Raw genomic sequence first — 19,351 nt, forward strand, 5'->3', positions numbered from 1 at the left:
TGCACAGGAAACAGGAAAATTCTAGTTTGCTAAGAAAGAAAGAACAGGACAGAACTTACAATAGCATTAATGATTGTTTCTTGTTAACTACCTATATGCGTACCAGATATTTTGAATTTTAAAAACTGAGTGGAGAGAAAAAGAAATTACAAGTCCGATGGCATCAGATAAATTTATGTAGAAAAAACATCTTATAAGGCAAATATTCTGAATTTTCAAAATAAGGTAGCTTACATTAATTACATAGGTAACATTACATTACATGTTTACAGAAGCCTATAAACAAAGAACACTCTTAAGAGACCAGTTAGGTCGAAAAGGTCTTGTGTAACTGTTAATTCATGTAAGTCCCAAAAAAGACACTTGGAGATATTCATAAATAACTTCAAAGTTTCTCCTGAAAGACTCAATATAAAATTCCAGTTTAACTTTGTTGGAATGTAACCATCAACTGCAAAGGATAAATATATAGTATATTACTCTATGGAGTATAATCACATATATTATAATATAATTTACCAAGCTTGCAATTAACACATTAACAATCTTGGTAAGCATTTCCTTTAAGTGAAGAAGACCCTAGGTCTAGCTTAACTTTTTGCACAGTAAAAACAAAAAATACAGTAGTCCCCGTTTACCCATGGTTTTACTTTCTGTGGTTTTGGTTACCCATAGTCAACTGTGGCCCGAAAGTACAATAAAATACTTTAAGAGAAAGAGACCACATTCACATAACTTCTATTATAGCATATTGCTATAATTGTTCTGTTTCATCATTATTGCTGTCAATTTTTTACTGCATCCAATTTATAAATTAAACTTAATCACAGACATTTATGCATAGGAAAAAAACAGTATATATAGGGTTTGGTACTACTTGTGGATTCAGGCATTCACCGGGGGTCTTGGAACAGATTACCCTGGGATAAAGGGGAATTACCATAAAATAGTGCCTCCATCAGATTTAAGCCCAAACACAGCAGATTTCTTCACAACTTTATCACCTAAATATTGCCAATTATAGAATAAAACAAATATGAAGAGCATTTTATAATCAGAAAATAGTAATATACATGTTTATTCATAAATTTGAAAATCTGAGTAAAATGGCAATCTCACTATTTTCAATAGTCTAAAAACAATCATTTTTAAAATGGTCATTTTTAGAATATTGTTCAACAACCAAGAAAGTACCTGGAAATATTACCAACAAGTTCAATTCCAAACTTCATTCAATTTCTTAATATTTTTATTATTAATCTAACTCAGTAGGGTACTTTATTGGACACATGCCAAAAATGAGTTATTCAAGCCCTCTAGCCCTTTGTTGGTATTTAAAAATAAACACATAAGGAAAATAAATATAAAAAGGATTAAAATAGAAAGAGAAAGAAAGAAAGAGAGAGGGGGAGGGAGGGAAGGAGAGAGAAGGGAGGGGAGAGGGGAAAGGGAAAGGGAAAGGGACGAGGACAGGGACAGGGAAAGGGAAAGAAGAAATATTACTACTTTGAAGCTTGGAATGGGTGTGTGTGTGTGTGTGTGTGTGTGTGTGTGAGAGAGAGAGAGAGAGAGAGAGAAAGAGAGAGAGAGATAGCTCTAAAACATTTTCCTTTTTGCCACTATAATAAGCTAATGATAAATAAAACGTTGTTATAAAATTTTCTCAAACAGAACTCTTTTTAGAAAAATACAGTGGGGCCAGGCATGGAGGCTCATGCCCGTAATCCCAGCACTTTGGGAAGCCGAGACGGGCAGATCACCTAGGGTCAGGAGTTCCAGACCATGCTGGCCAACACAGTGAAACCCTGTCTCTACTAAAAATACAAAAATTAGCCAGGCGTGGTGGCATGCGCCTGTGGTCTCAGCTACTTGGGAGGCTGAGCCAGGAGAATCACCTAGACCCGGGAGACAGAGGTTGCAGTGAGCCAAGATCGTGCCATGGCACTCTAGCCTGCGTGATAGAGTGACACTTGGTCGCAAAAAAAAAAGAAAAAGACAATGAACACTCATGTACCTACCACTAAGTTCAATACTAGCTAAAATTTTGCCATTTTTGCTTCAACTATTCATGTATGCAATCATTCCCTGAACCACCTTAAGGCTGAATATCTTTTTAGGAAAAAGAAAACAAGCAAAGCATTTTCACTACAGAAAATTAGGAAACTACTGAGGGGTAGAAAAAACTACAGACCTGTGCCACGTCTGTGGTCCAGTGGTTCACACCTGTAATCCCAGCACTTTGAGAGACCAAAGTGGGCAATTACTTAAGTCAGGAGTTCAAGACCTGTCAAGCCAATGTGGTGAAACTCTTGTCTCTACTAAACACACACACACACACACACACACACACACACAAATTAGCTGTTGTCATGGTGTGTGCCTGTAGTCCCAGCTACTCAGCAGACTGAGGTGGGACAATCACTTGAAACTGGGAGGCGGAGGTTGCAGTGAGCCGAGATCACACCACTGCACTCCAGCTGGAGTTACAGAAGGAGCAAAAAAGAAAACAACAAAAAAAATTATCACTGTGAACACCTTTCAAATATTTTCCTGTGGTATTTTTTCCTGTGCAAAATATTTATTTATTAAATTTGGATTATGATGGTTGAACAACATTGTGAATATACCAACATGTTATTAATGGTATTATATGCAGTTTATCACAATTAACATTTTTTAAAGTTTAGATTATACTATGTATGCAATTCTGTATCTTGCTTTTACTTCCACTGAACATTATTTCATAAACACTTTCCAATATTGATCTGTAAAGACGTGATTTTAAAAAAATGACTGCAGAGTATTCTACAGGGTAGATACAACCATTGTATAGTATTCTCTTGTCCTTCCCCTTCATTCCCCTATTACTGGGCATTCAGCTATCTCTAATTTTCTACCACATAAATTCCACAATAGACCAGGCCCGGTGGCTCATGCCTGTAATCCCAGCACTGTGGGAGGCCAAGGTGGGCAAATCACAAGGTCAGGAGTTAGAGACCAGCCTGACCAACATGGTGAAACCCCGTCTCTACTAAAAATACAAAAAATTAGCTGAGTGTGGTGGTGGGTGCCTGTAATCTCAGCTACTCAGGAGGCTGAAACAGGAAAATCACTTGAACCTGGGAGGCAGAGGTTGCAGTGAGCTGAGATCGTGCCACTGCACTCCAGCTTGGATGGCAGTGCAAGACTCTGTCTCAAAAAAAAAAAAAAAAAAAAAAAAAGTGATATGCAGCTACTGATTTGGCCAAAACAAAACAAAAAAAGGGGGTGAAACCAGAATTAAAACACATACCAAAGACAACATTCAAACATTGCTAAAAATACCGTTATGATTTGTTTGTTCACCAAGTGCCTCAACATACACTGGGCTCAGCTTCATGCAAAAAAAAAAAAAAAAAAAAAAAAAAAAAAAAGAAGCACCAGTAAATAGTACTAGAAGACTTATGCTAAAATATCTAACTTACAATTTCTAGAACTACACTCCTTCATAATCAAACTTCAAAAGAAAAAAAAAAAGAAGAAGCAAAAACAAAACAAATTCCAGGAACTAGGGTCAAACAATTTTCTTGGACAGAGGAGTTAAAAAGTACATTACAGAAAATCTCCTAAAACCTGGATTGTATACTATCTGTCCTCAATGTATAAGAACAGACATGATTCACTGGTTGGGATTCCCACACTCTTAAAAAAAATAAAATAAAACAAGGCCAGGCATGGTGGCTCATGCCTGCAATTCCAGCACTTTGGGAGGCTGAGGTGGGCGGATCACAAGGTCTCGAGTTGGAGACCAGCCTGGCCAACCTGGTGAAACACTGTTTCTACTAAAAATACAAAAATTAGCTGGGTGCAGTGGCAGGCACCTGCAATGCCAGCTACTCAGAAGGCTGAAGCTGGAGAATCCCTTGAACCCAGGGAGCAGAGGATGCAATGAGCCAAGATTGAGCCACTTCAGCCTGGGAGAAAGAGTGAGACTCCCATCTCAAAAATAAATTAATTAATTAATTAAAATAAAACAAGAAAATTCGTTCAATCCCTACTTTACTCCCTATATAAAAACTGACTCCAAGTGGATCAACAATCTAAACATAAGAGCTACATAGGGATAAATCTTCATGAATCAGATTTGGCAACAGATTCTTAGATTTGACACCAAAGCATAAACAAGAGGAACAAACTGGAGTTTATAAAAATTAAAAACTTCTGTGTATCAAAGAGCATTATCAAGAAAGTGAAAAGACATTCTACAAAAGAAAACACAAATCAAGTATCTGTTGAAAGTTTAACATCAGGAGTATATTAAAACACTCTGAAACTTCAACAACAAAAAGACAAACCAAATTTTGAAAACATGTATGACTTTAAGCATTCTTTCCCATGGCATTCTTTATGATTATACAGGGCAAAGTTATACAGTCTTGCCCTTCAACTTTGCATCTGTAGTGGTGTTTTCACTCTTCAGCTTAATACAAAAGCTAATGACATAAACATTAAGATATAAAAGGTATTAATTTGTTTGACTCAAAGAGTTTATTTTGAAGAGAAACTGGAAAACTTTCCACCAAAACAACCAGGTTAAGAAAGTGAGGAGGCAGAGCCACTGTCAGTACTTCTCTGATCCTGTACTTCCCATTTCTCCAATTGGTCTTTGACCTCCTCCAACTCCGTCTCTCTTCTTTCATTTGCTTATTACAGACACACATTTCTCAATGCTCTACCCTTAGCTTTCCTTCTGCTCCTCAATAACCTCTTCACTTCAACTTCCACTGAACAAATCCTCAAAACTCCCAGACCTCTCATTTTGCCAAGTCTCCACCACTGTAACACAGACTCAAATTTCCAAATTCCTAATAAATATCTCAAGAGCAGTTCAACAAAAAGAAGCCAGAACTTGCTGGTTTTGAAGATTTCCCGTCTCTCACATGCAAAAATTACTAAAATAAAAAATTGCTTCCCAGAAAAATTCAAATCCCAAGCACTGTCAAGAAAACATGTTATAAAAGATGTAGCTGAGAACACAGCTACAGAATTCAACCTTGATAAGATTTAAGATGATGCCTCTGAATACTATTTAGTCAGACAAAAGGCCTCCTAAAGATTTTAATGGTGTGACTTGCAATTATTTTAATCAAAGAGTAGAGTTTTTATTTGTTTGTTTGTTTTTTGAGACTGAGTCTTGATCTGTTGCCCAGGCTGGAGACAGACAGTACAATCTCGGCTCACTGCAACCTTCGCCTCCTGGATTCAAGTGATTCTTCTGCCTCAACCTACCAAGTAGCTGGGATTACAGGCACATGCCACTGTGCCTGACTAATTTTTGTATTTTTATTAGAGACGGGGCTTTACCATGTTGCTCAGGCTGGTCTCGAACTTCTAACCTCTTGATTTGCCTGCCTCAGCCTCCCAAAGTGCTAAGATTACAGGCGTGAGCTACCACACCCAGCCAAACAGTATAGGTTCTAAGCAGCTAAGAGCTATTGCCCCTCAGCGGAATTTCAAGGACGAGAATGGCTTATCTCAAAGAGATTTTTAGGTGTGATTTCTATCTAATGAAGTGAGCCCAGATATTAACAGGACACCCATAAGGTTTTGAAGAAAGTTATATTGGCAGAAACACTGCTCATTTGGACTGAAAGAGACAGAAACAGCACAAAATGAAAAGCCTTAGACTTCCAAACATGTACAGGTTGGAAGTGGATAGAGGAATCTACACAGCTGCAAAAAAAGCCTACTTTCCTGCTTTTCACAGAATAGAAAATAAAACTGAGAGTGTGGAAACAAAAGCCAGAAGGTCAAGTTAAGAGCCATAAAGAACTATTTCCAGACCTGTAATTTAATAAAGAAATTACCAACCTGTGCCCAGCTGAACTTCAGAAATGGTGTGAAGTAACAACACCTTTGTACCAACATTTCCCTCTGTTTGAACAAGAATGTCTACACTAGGCATCATAGATCTGCCCAACCACTGAATCTTGGTTATGTGTGGGGCAATATGCCTCTTTAGTTTCACAAGTCTTCACATTCTTCACATAGAGAAGTAATGTACTCAAGGAGCTGAAGATGGTAAGATCCAAGATGATGAATCTGAGGAGGCATACACCTGAGGAGCCTCATCCAAAACTGGACCTAATTTAGATGAAAATATCCTGGACTGTAAGCTGATGCTATAAATGAGAATTCTGCAGAATATTAGGAGGGAGCGAGTATATTCTCCATGTGGGATGAATATAAATAATCTGTGGCCAAAGAATGTATTATGGAGATTTAGAATATGTTAATACATTCTCTGACATTTCCTTCAAAAGGTAGAGCCAATCTTCCCTCCTCTTGAGTGCAGGCTGGACTGACTTGTTTCAACAATAATAAAAACATAAATTCCCAAGAATAGAGTAGAGAGAGAGAAAACTAGTAACATTTCATTGGAGAAATCTGACAAAACGCTACCTTAACCAAGTGGTAAGGGACAACATCAACAGTGATGACATGTGGATTGCATCTATTGCCTAACATAGTGTGACAATAAAGTTACCTCATCTCTGTTGTATTCATTCCCAAAATCCATTACTATGGTCTGAATGTGTCCCCCAAAATTCATATGTTGGAAACTTAAACCCCAGTGCAGCAGTGTTGGGAAGTAGGGCCCTTTGGGAGATGTTTAGATCATAAGGGTGCCATTAATCCATTAAGAATGGATTAATGCCATTATGAAAAGAAATTGTAGGTGTGGATTTGCTCTCTTCTAATCTTCTGCCCTGTGAGGACACAGTGTTTCTCATGTCTGTAGGATGCAGTATTCGAGGTACCCTATTGGAAGCAGAGACCAGGCCTTCACCAAACACCAAACCTACTAGCACTTCAATCTTGGACTCCCAGCCTACAGAACTATGAGAAAATAAATTTCTGTTCTCAATAAATTATCCAGGCTCAGGTATTCTGTTATAGCAGCATGAAACACACTAAGACACCTATAAACCAGTCTAACCATGAGAAAAACAACAGATAAGCAGAGGACATGCTATAGGATACTTGGCTAGTGTTCTTCAAGACTGTCAAGGTCATTTAACGACGTACATATATATCAAAACATCAAGTTTTACGCCTTAAATATATATAATTTGAATTTGCCAATTATATCTTAATAAAGCTGGAATATACCATAATGTTCATGAAAAACTGTAACAATAATCTGACATAACGCTGAGAAGGCATAAGTAAGTACAATTTAGTAAGTTAGCAATTTAGCGGTAGCTTGGATTTGATCCTGGAACAGAAAGAGAATATGAATGGAAAAACTGCTGAAATAGAAATAAAATCTAGAGTTAGTAACAAAGTACTGCTGTTAGTTCCCTATTTTGACAAAAGTACATTTATATCATATTGGTTTTGTTTGTCCACAATGCCTAATTCCTTTGGTGAACTGTTTCTCACCTATTCCCTGTGGTATCAGCTGTCAATTTACAGCTTCCCTAAATTACCCTAATTCTAATAAATAGTGACTTCTCCATGGGTAGCCATGTGCCATGTGACCTAAGCAGGGAAAATAAGAATCCACCTTTCGTCAATATATATGTGTTGGGAAGACAGAAGTACCTGAAAGGATGGGTATGGACCTGCTATCCATGATCTTACCTCCACATAAAGTCAGACTTTTTTTTTTTTTTTGAGATAGGTCATGCTCTGACACAGTCTGGAGTGCAGAGGTACAATCATGGCTCACTACAGCCTCAATCTCCCAGGCTCCAGCAATCCTCCTACTTCAGCCTCCCAAGTAGCTGGGACTACAGGTGCATGTCACCATGCCCAGCTAGTCTTTAAAACATTTTTATAGAGATGGGGTCTTCCTCTGTTGCCCAGACTGATCTTGAACTCTTGGCCTCAAACAATCCTGCTGCCTTGGCCTCCCAAAGTGCTGGGATTACAGGCATGAGCCACCACACCTGGACTAAAGTCACCTTTTTAAAAGAATTACATGAACAGAGCTACACGGCCAAGAGACACTTCATTTTTCCTTTTTTTTTTTTGGAGACAGGATCTTGCTCTGTCACCCAGGCTACAGTGCAGTGGCATGATCACAGCTTACTGAAGCCTCAAACTCTTGGCCCCAGGCAATTGTCCCACTTTAGCCTACCAAGTAGCTGGGACTACAGGTGTGCACCACCATGTCCTGCTAATTTTTTTTATTTTTTGTAGAGATAGGGTTTCACCATGTTGCCCAGGCTGCTCTCAAACTCCTGAGCTCAAGTGATCTGCCTGCCTTGGCCTCGAGAAGTGTTACAGTAACAGGCATAAGCCACTGCACCCAGCCTTTAAATGATATTCTTAGAAGACTAGGCTGTTTTCTCTAGACTAAGGAAGTGTGTGTGTTGAGGGAGGCCAGTATTACAGGATGAAAGATCAAACTCATTTTGTGATCCACACTGTTGCATTCACTAGATTTATCATAATTCAGTTCAGGCCTTTGTACTGTATCCACAAGACTATAAAATTGCTTATCAAAGGTAAGATATATTTCCTCTGTTACTGACTTATAATCCACTTAGGTTAAAACTCTGGCAATAAAAAGAAAGTTTAGCTTATTTGGCAGTTAATCTGAGCTGGTTCCTAGCGTCTATCACTCATTAACGTCTTGGGTGATACTACAGAGCTCTGTTTAATTAATTGCACAGAGATATCTAGAAAGTTCAAAAACAGGCCGGGTGCTGTGGCTCAAGCCTGTAGTCTCAGGACTCTGGGAGGCCGAGGCAGGTAGTCAAGAGATCGAGACCATCCTGGTCAACATAGTGAAACCTCGTCTCTACTAAAAATACAAAAAATTAGCTGGGCATGGTGGTGCGTGCCTGTAATCCCAGCTACTCAGGAGGCTGAGGCAGGAGAACTGCCTGAACCCAGGAGGCAGAGGTTGCGGTGAGCCGAGTTCGCGCCATTGCACTCCAGCCTGGGCAACAAGAGCGAAACACCGTTTCAAAAAAAAAAAAAAAAAAAAAGAAAGTTCAGAAACATGATAAACTTGCAACTTATCAGCTTCAAACTCAGAAGTCCTATTTTTCTCCCCTAGTAGCATAAATCATTTTCTAAAAATCCATACAAAATTTTAAGAATGACCTCATATCATATGAAAAAAATTAACTCAGACGTAAGCCTAAGAGCTAAAATTATAGAACTCTTAGTAGAAAACATAGAGGAAAAAGTTTCATGACATTGGATTTAGCAATGACTTCTTGGACAGGATACCAAAAGCACTGGCAACAAAAGGAAAAATAAACAAGACCACATCAAAATTTAAAACTTTTACGCATCAAAAGATATGATCTGGAGGGGAGTGAAAACTCAGACTGGGAGAAAATATCTGCAAATCCATATATCTGACATGTGATATCCTGAATATATATTTTTAAAGCTCCTACAACTCAACAACAGAATAATAAAAGTGAATAAAATGGGTTCAGGTGCTTGATATAGAAAAAATATATATAAAGAGGCTGGGTTCAGTGGCTCATGCCTATAATCTCAGTACTATGCAAGGCTGAAGTGGTGGCTTGCTTCAGCTCAGGAATTCAAGACCAGCCTAGGCAACATAGCAAAACCCCATCTCTACAAAAAATTAGCCAGACACGATAGTGTGCACCTGTAATCCCAGCCACTCAGGTGGCTGAAGTGGGAGAAGCACTGGAGCTTGGGAGGCAGAGGGTGCAGTGAGCTGAGATTGTGCCACTGCACTCTAGCTTGGGCAATACAGCAAGACCCTGTCTCGAAAAAAAAAAAAAAAAAAAAAAAACAAGAGAGAGAGAGAGACAAAAAGAAAAAGAAAAAAGATTTTTGAAAACGGGCAAACCTGGCCAGGTGCAGTGGCTCATGCCTGTAATCCCAGCACTTTGGGAGGTCACGGCAGGCAGATCACCTGAGGTCAGGAGTTCGAGACCAGACTCGCCAAAAGTGGTGAAACCCCATAAATACAAAAATTAGCCAGGTGTGGTGGTGCACACCTATAATCCCAGCTACTTGGGACACTGAGCAAGAGAATCACTTGTACTCAGGAGGCAGAGGTTGCAGTGAGCCAAGACTACACTACTATACTCTAGACTAGGGGACAGAGTGAGATTATCTAAAAAAAAAAGTGGGGGGAGGGACACAAACCCAATGAGCACATAAAAAAGATGTTCAGCATCTCTAATCATTAAGGAATTCAACTCCAAACTACAATGAGATACCACTTTATATGCATTAGGATGATAATTGTCAAAAAATAAAAAATAAAAAAACTCCAGAAACTAACAAGTGTTAGTGAGGATGTATAGAAATAGGAACCTTCAAGTACTTCCGGAAAAAAAAACATAAAACTGAGCAACTGCTGTAGAAAATAGTTTGGCAGTTCCTTAAAAAGTTAAAAGATAGAATTACCGTTATGATCCAACAAGTCCACTCCTAGGTATATACCCAAAAGAATTAAAAACAGAGACTGAAATTGGTATTTGTACATCTACATTCATAGCAGCATTAGTCACGAGAGCCAAAAGATGGAAACAACTCAAATATCCATAAAAAAATAAATGGATAAACAAAATGGAATATTATTCAACCTTTAAAAGGAATTAAATCCTGGATATGTACTACCTATGTACTCTACGGATAAAACTCAAGGATAAAACTTGAAGACACTATGAGTAAAATAAACCAGACACAGAAGGACAAATATTTTATGGTTCTATTTATATGACGTACCTAAAATAGGCAAAGACAGAGAGACAAAAGTAGAAAAGAGGTTACCAGGGGCTGACAAAAGGTAGAAATTGGGAGTTACTGTTTAATGTGTACTGAATTTCTGTTTGGGATAAAGAAAAAAGAGATCTGGAAATAAATAGTGGTGATAGTTGTATAACATTGTGAACAGGCCAGATACAGTGGCTCATCTGTAATCCCAGTGCTTTGGGAGGTAGAGGCAGGAGGACTGCTTGAGCCTAGGACTTCGAGGCTACAGTAAGCTAAGATCATGCCACTGTACTCCAGCATGGGTGGCCAGACTGCCATCTCTTATAAAAGAAAATCATCTGTACTTAATACCACTGGACTGTACACTTAAAAAGGGTTAAAATGGTAAAATTCTATGTTATGTATACTTTACCACAATTTTATTTTAAGTACTATGGGTGGGCTTGGGCTAGAGACCTTCTACATTTATCTTGGCAACAGAGAAGTGGCATACATGGAATGATGCCCAGAGCCAACCAGCCAGTACACACATACTAGACAAACACAGGCAGTTCAACATTGCTGGGCAGGATACACTGTTACCCTGAGTTTAGGACAAGGGACTTACACCCAAAAATTGCTTCCAAGTCCTCTTAAGGCTTGGCTTTCTGTCTTCCTCTCAAGCACCCCATCTGTCCCCAAGAATAGAAACAGACAGCCTGAACAGCTGAAAGAAGTCCAACACCAGGGCTGCGTGCTGGCAAGCTACTAGACAGAGGCTAAGGACTTCAGCAGTGCCAAAGCCCTATTCTCACAGGGTCAATGAGTTTGCAAAGACATTCATTTTTCTCTCTCTTCCTCTTTAAATCATTTTATTGAGTATATTACACATAAGAAAGGGGACATCATAAGAATGATTTTCTTTTAAAGCCTATACAAAATTTATGTCCAGTAATCTCAAGTGCATCTTCTTTGTAAGTTGAGTTTTAAAAATAAAATTACTTCAGCACAAACAACATTTTCTTAACTGCCAAATGTTAAATAATTTCTTTTATATTTTTCCCCAAGTGAAAGGGGTAATTATAGCTATCAAAAAACTCAAGCTGTATATTAGACAGTCAACACTGCAATAAGACTGTTCAACAATTAGTAGAATTACCAAATTATGCTAACATAGTCTCACAAGAGAAAACAAGGTGTTATCCCCAATTCCTCACTTTCTCTCATTTTCTACATCCCTTCCAAGTCAACTCAAAGTAACTCACCCATATTCAAAACATACCCTTTACCTGCTCACTTTACTTTGTTAAAACTACCTCTATTTTTTTGATGTTATCTCACCTGTACCACTGTGACAGCCCTGTAAGTGGCCTCCTGCTTTTACTTTTTTCCCCCTACAATAATGACTTTTATTAGTTATCCCTGGGTTTGACAAACAAGTTTCAGAACGTATTATTTAAAAAAAAAAAAAACTTTTAAAAGAAGGGAACTGTCATAAATGAGAAACGGAGATGGAAATGTGTAACGAAGATTGTGAAAAGTCCACGTAAACTCATTTCTACTATTTTTTGGAGTGGAATATTAACATTGGTTCCATTGGCTTCTGAATACCTCATCTTATTAAGAGAATAAAAATAACAGTTTTTCTTTTCTTTGTTTTGTATTTTGTTTTTCCTTGAAATCCCATTTCATCTAATTACCATCACATAGAGGTTTTGAAGCAAAAGAGAATTGCTTTTAATGTGCAAAAAAACAACTCCAACCTTAGTGATATTTACCCCCAGGGATCTCAGTATCCCAGTAATGAGTAACCCCCTCCTCTCCCATCCCCTCAATATCCCAGTATCTAGTACTGAGATCCCAGTAATCCATTCTCCATAAGTGAATCAAGGTAATCCTATTAGAACACAGATCACATCACATCTTCACCTTTACATCTTTATAAAACCCTCTAATGGATTCCCATTACACTAAAAATTCTTAATAAGGCCAATTTCTTGCCTTGGCTGCTCCCTCTGCCTATACTTTGCGCCTCAGATCTTCCTGGGGCTGTCTCCTTCTTGTCATTCAAAGCTCAGCTCACCTCAGAGAAGAAATCTTCCTTTACTCAAAACAAAGCCCCTTACTCTGAGGTGCGGTCTGAGCATCTTAATTTTTTTTTTTTTTTGAGACGGAGTTTCGCTCTTGTTACCCAGGCTGGAGTGCAATGGCGCGATCTCGGCTCACCGCAACCTCCGCCTCCTGGGTTCAGGCAATTCTCCTGCCTCAGCCTCCTGAGTAGCTGGGATTACAGGCACACGCCACCATGCCCAGCTAATTTTTTGTATTTTTAGTAGAGACGGGGTTTCACCATGTTGACCAGGTTGGTCTCGATCTCTCGACCTCGTGATCCACCCGCCTCGGCCTCCCAAAGTGCTGGGATTACAGGCTTGAGCCACCGCGCCCGGCCCTTAATTTTTTTTTTTAAAGCTCCTCAGGTGAGTCTGACGTATAGTGATGCTTTGAATCACTAGCTAAGGGAATCTTCCTTTTGCTTATAATAGCTTTTCTGTCAATTTACTTCTTGCTACTTCTTACTGCCAGTGAATTGAATTGAAAAAATGGAAAACCAGCATTGTAGGAGGTAGTGAGAAAAAAATGACAATCACCAGGGACTTGTACTAAATCACTGCCAAAGATTGTGTGTGTGTGTGTGTGTGTGTGTGTGTGTGTGTGTGAGAGAGAGAGAGAGAGAGAGAGAGAAAGAGAGAGAGAGAGAGAGAAGGTCTTTCTCTGTCACCCAGGCTGGAGTGCAATGGCACAATCTTGGCTCACTGCAACCTGCCTCCCAGGTTCAAGTGATTCTCGTGCCTCAGCCTCCCAAGTAGCTGGGATTACAGGCATAGGCCACCACACCCAGCTAATTTTTTTGTATTTTTTAGTAGAGATGGAGTTTCACCATACTAGCCAGGCTGATCTCGAACTCCTGACCTCAAGTGATCCACCCATCTTGGTCTCCCACAGTGCCAAGATTACAGGCATGAGCCACCACATCCAGTCATACATCTATGTGTTAAATGCAAAGATATGTTCATAAACTCTAGAGAATCCATTGTGCCTGTATCAACTTTTTTGTTGTTCTTGTTTCATGATTCTCAGCTCTGGATCAGAAAGTTTATGATGTCAGAAAAATCATATGTAAATGTCACCTCTTAAGAACTGCCTTCCTTAACTTCCTGGGTAAAGATAGCCATTCCATTTTGAGTAAGGCTCTTCCATCTCAGATATAATTTCTTACACTAATTAACTTTCTTTCATTGTGAGCTCCATAAAATAAGGAACTTGTCTGTATTGTTCACTGATACATCCTCAACTCCTATGCAGTATCTGACACATAGGAGATGCTTTATAGCGAATTATGTGATTTATCCATCCCAGAAATATTAACCGAACACCATGTGCTGGGTGGCGTCCTAGACTTTGAGGATACGGCAATAAAAAAAAGTCTTTGTCCTCTTAAATGCTAATCTGGAGCACAGACAAGATTAATAAGTAAAATAGTATGTTAGGCAGTAATAAGCGACAAGAAGAAAAAAACCTAAAGTAACAAAAGGCAGACCAGCAGTTGTCCACAAATTGTGGATGACTGTAAAGGGGTACAGTCCCAATTTAGGGGGTGGGAAACATGTTCTGGTTCTTGACTGTCATGGTGTTTTCACAGACATGTACACCAGCCAAAATTAATTAAATTGTACACTTTAAATAATTTATCGTATTATACACTGTAAACTGTAAATAAAAAACATAAAGCAGGATGTGGAGAACTCTTTTAGAGAGGTAGCTGGTGAAGACCTAATGAGATGGTGACTTTTTAAAAAAAAGACTTTAAGGAAGTGAAAAGGCTAGCCATATCTAGAGGAAGACAAATTGAGAGAGAGGCAAGAGCAAGCATAAAGGTCCTGAAGATCCCTGGCATGTTCCAGAAATTAGCAACAAGGCCAGTGGGTCTAGCTAGAGTAGACAAAGTAAGGGAGAGAACTATTAATCTGACTAACATAGAAAGCCACTGGAGTGAGTTGGGAAGCCATAAATGTATTTTCTGACTTACGCATTAACAGAGTCATCCTGGATGCTGTATGTTGTGAACAGACTGAAAAGCAGAAGCAGAGACATCAGTTAGGAGGATGTTATAATCTAGGAGAGAGGTGATGGTGACCTAAACAAGTAGTTGGGGATGGTGAGAAGTGTTCAAATTTTAGATACATTTTAAAATAGACTAAGCAAGATTTGATGGTGGAACAGATGTGAGTATAAGAAAACAAAGATATGAACTGGAAGAATGGAGGTGCCACTAACTGAGATGAAAAAAAAAATGCGGGATGAACAGGTTTTGGGGACATATGAGGAACATAGTTTTGGGCATATTCAATTTTTGATACCTTTTACACATTTAAGTGAAGATCTCAAGTATGTCATAAATATATACCTGAAATTTAGGGGAGAAATCCAGTTTGGAGTTGTAAACTTGAGAGTCATTATCACACAGATGGCATTTAAATGCATGGAACTACATGAGATCAACTAGGAAGTGAGCTGTAAAAAAGGAAAAAAAGAGAATCAAGGACAGAGCCCAAGGGTAGATCAACATTGAGATATAAGAATTAGAAGAAAGGAGTAAAAGAGATTTTAAAAGAAAAAAAAAGAGCTAGAAGGCTAGCAGGAAAATCAGGCAAATGTGGTATTCTGGAAGACAAATATTTCAAGGACAAGGTAATTCAAGTATGTAAAATGCTGAACATGGATCAAGTAACTAACATCTCAAGACTAAGATGAGAATAAATATAAAAACATTATATAAATTTCTAAGAAAAGACTTGGCTAAGAAAAATAAGTACTCTATTAACAGTAAACCAGTCTAGGGCCGGGCACAGTGGCTCAAGCCTGTAATCCCAGCACTTTGGGAGGCCGAGGCGGGTGGATCATGAGGTCGAGAGATCGAGACCATCCTGGTCAACATGGTGAAACCCCGTCTCTACTAAAAATACAAAAAATTAGCTGGGCATGGTGGCGTGTGCCTGTAATCCCAGCTACTCAGGAGGCTGAGGCAGGAGAATTGCCTGAACCCAGGAAGCGGAGGTTGCGGTGAGCCAAGATCGCATCACTGCACTACAGCCTGGGTAATAAGAGCGAAACTCCGTCTCAAAAAAAAAAAAAAAAAGAAAAAACAGTAAACCAGTCTAATCTTCAATACTTCAAAAATATTAAATATTATGATTTTTAAGTAAAAACATTCCCAAAAATGTCTACTTTTCAACTGGCAAGTTATCAATAACTGAATACTTCTGATTTTAATGTTTTCAAAACTAAAAAGCATTAAACTTAACATTTCTTTCAGTAGTTACTACAACAAATATTTCACTAGTCATTCACTAGAATTCACTAGCATAGTATTTTCACTATTCATTATAACTAGTGATGTTGTAAAAAAAGGTCTTTTTTTTTTTTTTTGGTAAAACATTCCCTTCTCCACAAAGCATTTTTGTAAATAGCTAATTCAGAGTTAGTTTGAATTTTAATGGTAAGTTTTGGATTTTCATACTTTTTTTTAACAAGTGTGTGAAAGCAAAAATTACGACGACTTTCTAGGAAAACAAAATTTCTTTTACTTTCTTTCCTTTTTTTTTTTTTTTTCTCTGAAACAGTCTCACTCTGTTGCCCAAGGTGGAATGCAGTGGTATGATTTTGCCTCACTTCAAGATTCTCCTACTTCAGCCTCCCAAGTAGCTGGGACTACAGGCATGTGCCACTATGCCTGGTTAACTTTTATACTTTTAGTACAAACAGGGTTTTACCAAGTTGGCCAGGCTGGTCTTTAACTCCTGACCTCAGGTGATCCACTGGCCTCAGCCACTCAAAGCACTGGGATTACAGGCATGAACCATCATGCCCAGTCTTATTCTTTCTTTTTTTCTATGTTTTAAGCATTGCCTTCTATAAATTATACCTTTAAATTCAACTGTAAGTTTAGGACCATAACTTTAGAACAGAAACTATTATAGAACACTTCTTAGAGCTACAAAAAGAGTTGACTCATTCAGAATTAAAGTTTAAATAAATTCCATGTTCTAAATATGATATAAAATATGAAATGGGAAATTCCTTTATTTGTTTTCAAGTATTCTAGGCCTGGTGCGGTAACTCACACCTGTAATCCCAATACTTTGGAGGCCGAGGTGGACATATCACTCAAGGTCAAGAGTTCAAGACCAGCCTAGCCAACACGGTAAAACTCTGTCTCTACTAAAAATGCAAAAGTTAGCTGGGTGTGGTGGTGCATGCCTGTAGTGCCAGCTACTCGGGAGGCTGAGGCAGGAGAATCGCTTGAGCCCAGGAGGTGGAGGCTGCAGTGAGCTGAGAGCACGCCACTGTACCCCAGACTAGGTGACAGAAAGAGACTCTGTCTCTAAATAAATAAATAAATAAAAATAAAAATGTATTATAAACTGATTTAAGTATCCTCAAGCTGTTAAATTTTATCAACCCCTACTGACAAAAGATGGTTGAATGTCTATCAGAAAACTAGTTTCACTAATTTCTTTGAAGGCTTTCCTTTAGTACATTATTAAAAGTAAAAATCAATCTTAAATATAACAATTAACAGAAACAAATTTGTACTGCTTGCATTATAGTGTATATAACCAAAAACGCCATCTAAGTTCCCTTTGGTAGCTATTTGGAGTAAGGCAACATGATCTCAAAATGGTGACTGAATGTTAATAAAATAAAATGGCATTTTACTTAATTCCTAACCCTTACATCTCTCCATGTATTTACATACATACACAGGTGTATATATATGTTTTTGTGTGTGTTTGTATGAAAGTGTGTGTGTGCGTGTGCACAACTTTTCTGCTTCCCTTACGACACAAAGCAGATAGCGGTGGTGATATTCCTCAGCCTTATAAAGCTACGATGGTACATGACCAAGTTCAATATAAATTGATTTTATTTATTTACTTATTTATAGACAGGGTCTCACTCTCACCCTGTCACTCAGGCTGGAGAGTAGTGGTGCAATCACAGCTCACTGAAGCTTCAATCTCCTGGACACAGGGATCCTTACCCTCCCGAGTAGCTTGGACTACATCTGGCTGATTTTCACATTTTTTGTAGAGACAGGGTCTCACCATGTTGACCAAGCTGGTCTCAAACTCCTGGGGCTCAAGTAATCTGCCTCCTTCAACCTCTCAAAGTGCTGGTATTACAGGTGTGAGCCACTGCACACAGCCATAAACGAATTATTAATTATAGATTTTAGCAGATTACTCCTCTTTATTTTAACCAGCTAGAATTACAAAAGGAGATCAGTGCATAGTTATACATAGCTTAATGAGGGGAATACATTCTGAGAAATGTGCCATTAGACTATTCGTTGTGTGAACACGATAGAGTGTACTTACACAAACCTAGATGGTGTAGCCTGCTATATACCTAGGCTATATGGTATAGCCTGTTGGTTCTAGGTTATAAACCTGTATAATGTGTTACTGTACTGAACACTGTAGGCAACTGCAACACAATGATAAGTATTATATTTGTGTAACTAAACATATCTAAATATAGAAAAGGTATCTTTAAAATACAATATTATCATCTTATGGGACCACTATCCTACATGTGATCCATCAGTGACTGAAATGTCATTATGCAGTGCATGATTATATTTAGTTTCCTTCAAAAGGAATTTTAGAAATTAAAAATAAATGAAAAACTTCCCTTGAGATTAGGGGTTTATCTATGTTTCAGACAAAATTGCTGGGTTTTTAATACAGAACCCAACCTATTTTGATTCTGTAAAGTACAATCAATGCATATCCCCCTCATCTAATTGCTTATAAATGACAGGAGTGAGCATATGAGTTGGTTAGAAAAAAACTAAATTAGAAAAGATAAACATGTCTTTCTCTGTAGGTCTGCTGAAAACTCATCCCCAAACTATAGAAGTACTTGAACTAAAACTTACTTGAGAAAAGACAGTAACATTTGCCACTAATAAATAAAACACAATAAAGAAAATAGCTTTATATTTTATAATCTCTGCATGCGGGGCATCTTAAAACATATGTGCAAGAACAATTCAGTACTAAATGGTTCAGTACAGAGGCTGCGTCTAAATGTTTCCTCACAAAATGTCTTTTTGGTCTTGGAGAACAACAAGTCATAAAAGAAAACCCAATACGTCTTTATAAAATATCAAAATTCAATCTTAAAAAAAAGAAATAAGCATAAATGAGATTCCACTAAAGATATAAATTACCATCCTTTCTTCCCAGTTAGTGTTTAAAAAAAAAAACAAAACTTTTATTGTAATCTCTTCTGCAGTTCCGAGAAAGAAAAACACAACAATGGTGTTAGGTGAACAAATACAACATTTTTCTAAAGACATATGCTAGATTCCAACAGTCCTCATGGCTTGGATCCCACAGTGATTTATGGCCACATATGACAAGATTTCAGTCTCACAAGTAAAGCACTTGATGTTCATCTTTTGGACATAAAATATTCACCTTAAAGCTTTCTGCATGTTTTTACAATGGATTCATGTTTTATTTTTGCAAAATTTTTACTTGTGTTGGAAAAAACATTCATGACAAGCAAAGTAAGTGGGTTAGTAGTTCCTACTCATTTG

The 19,351-nt window shown here is 38.1% G+C and overlaps 1 protein-coding gene across 7 annotated transcripts in view; it reads right to left on the reverse strand.

Annotated features, from left to right (window-relative positions):
• The window catches only part of COMMD1 (copper metabolism domain containing 1), a 248,193-nt gene that overhangs the window by 120,348 nt on the left and 108,494 nt on the right, over positions 1–19,351 (reverse strand). Inside the window, exons 3-4 of one of the 7 annotated variants that reach the window (XR_012517696.1) lie at positions 15,149–15,255; positions 12,842–14,812 (exon numbers count right to left, since the gene is read on the reverse strand). The exons of 5 other annotated variants lie outside the window; for them this stretch is intronic. Coding sequence is in view for 1 of the 2 variants with exons in the window: in XM_074399398.1 (XP_074255499.1) it covers positions 15,244–15,255 (12 nt within the window). In the remaining variant the exon portion in view is untranslated. Of the gene's footprint in view, positions 1–12,839; positions 15,256–19,351 lie in introns of those variants that run through there. One more of the 7 variants, XM_074399398.1, reaches the window with a different exon arrangement.

This window comes from Saimiri boliviensis, chromosome 1 (genome assembly GCF_048565385.1).
Source record: "Saimiri boliviensis isolate mSaiBol1 chromosome 1, mSaiBol1.pri, whole genome shotgun sequence".
Taxonomy (NCBI): Eukaryota; Metazoa; Chordata; class Mammalia; order Primates; family Cebidae; genus Saimiri; species Saimiri boliviensis.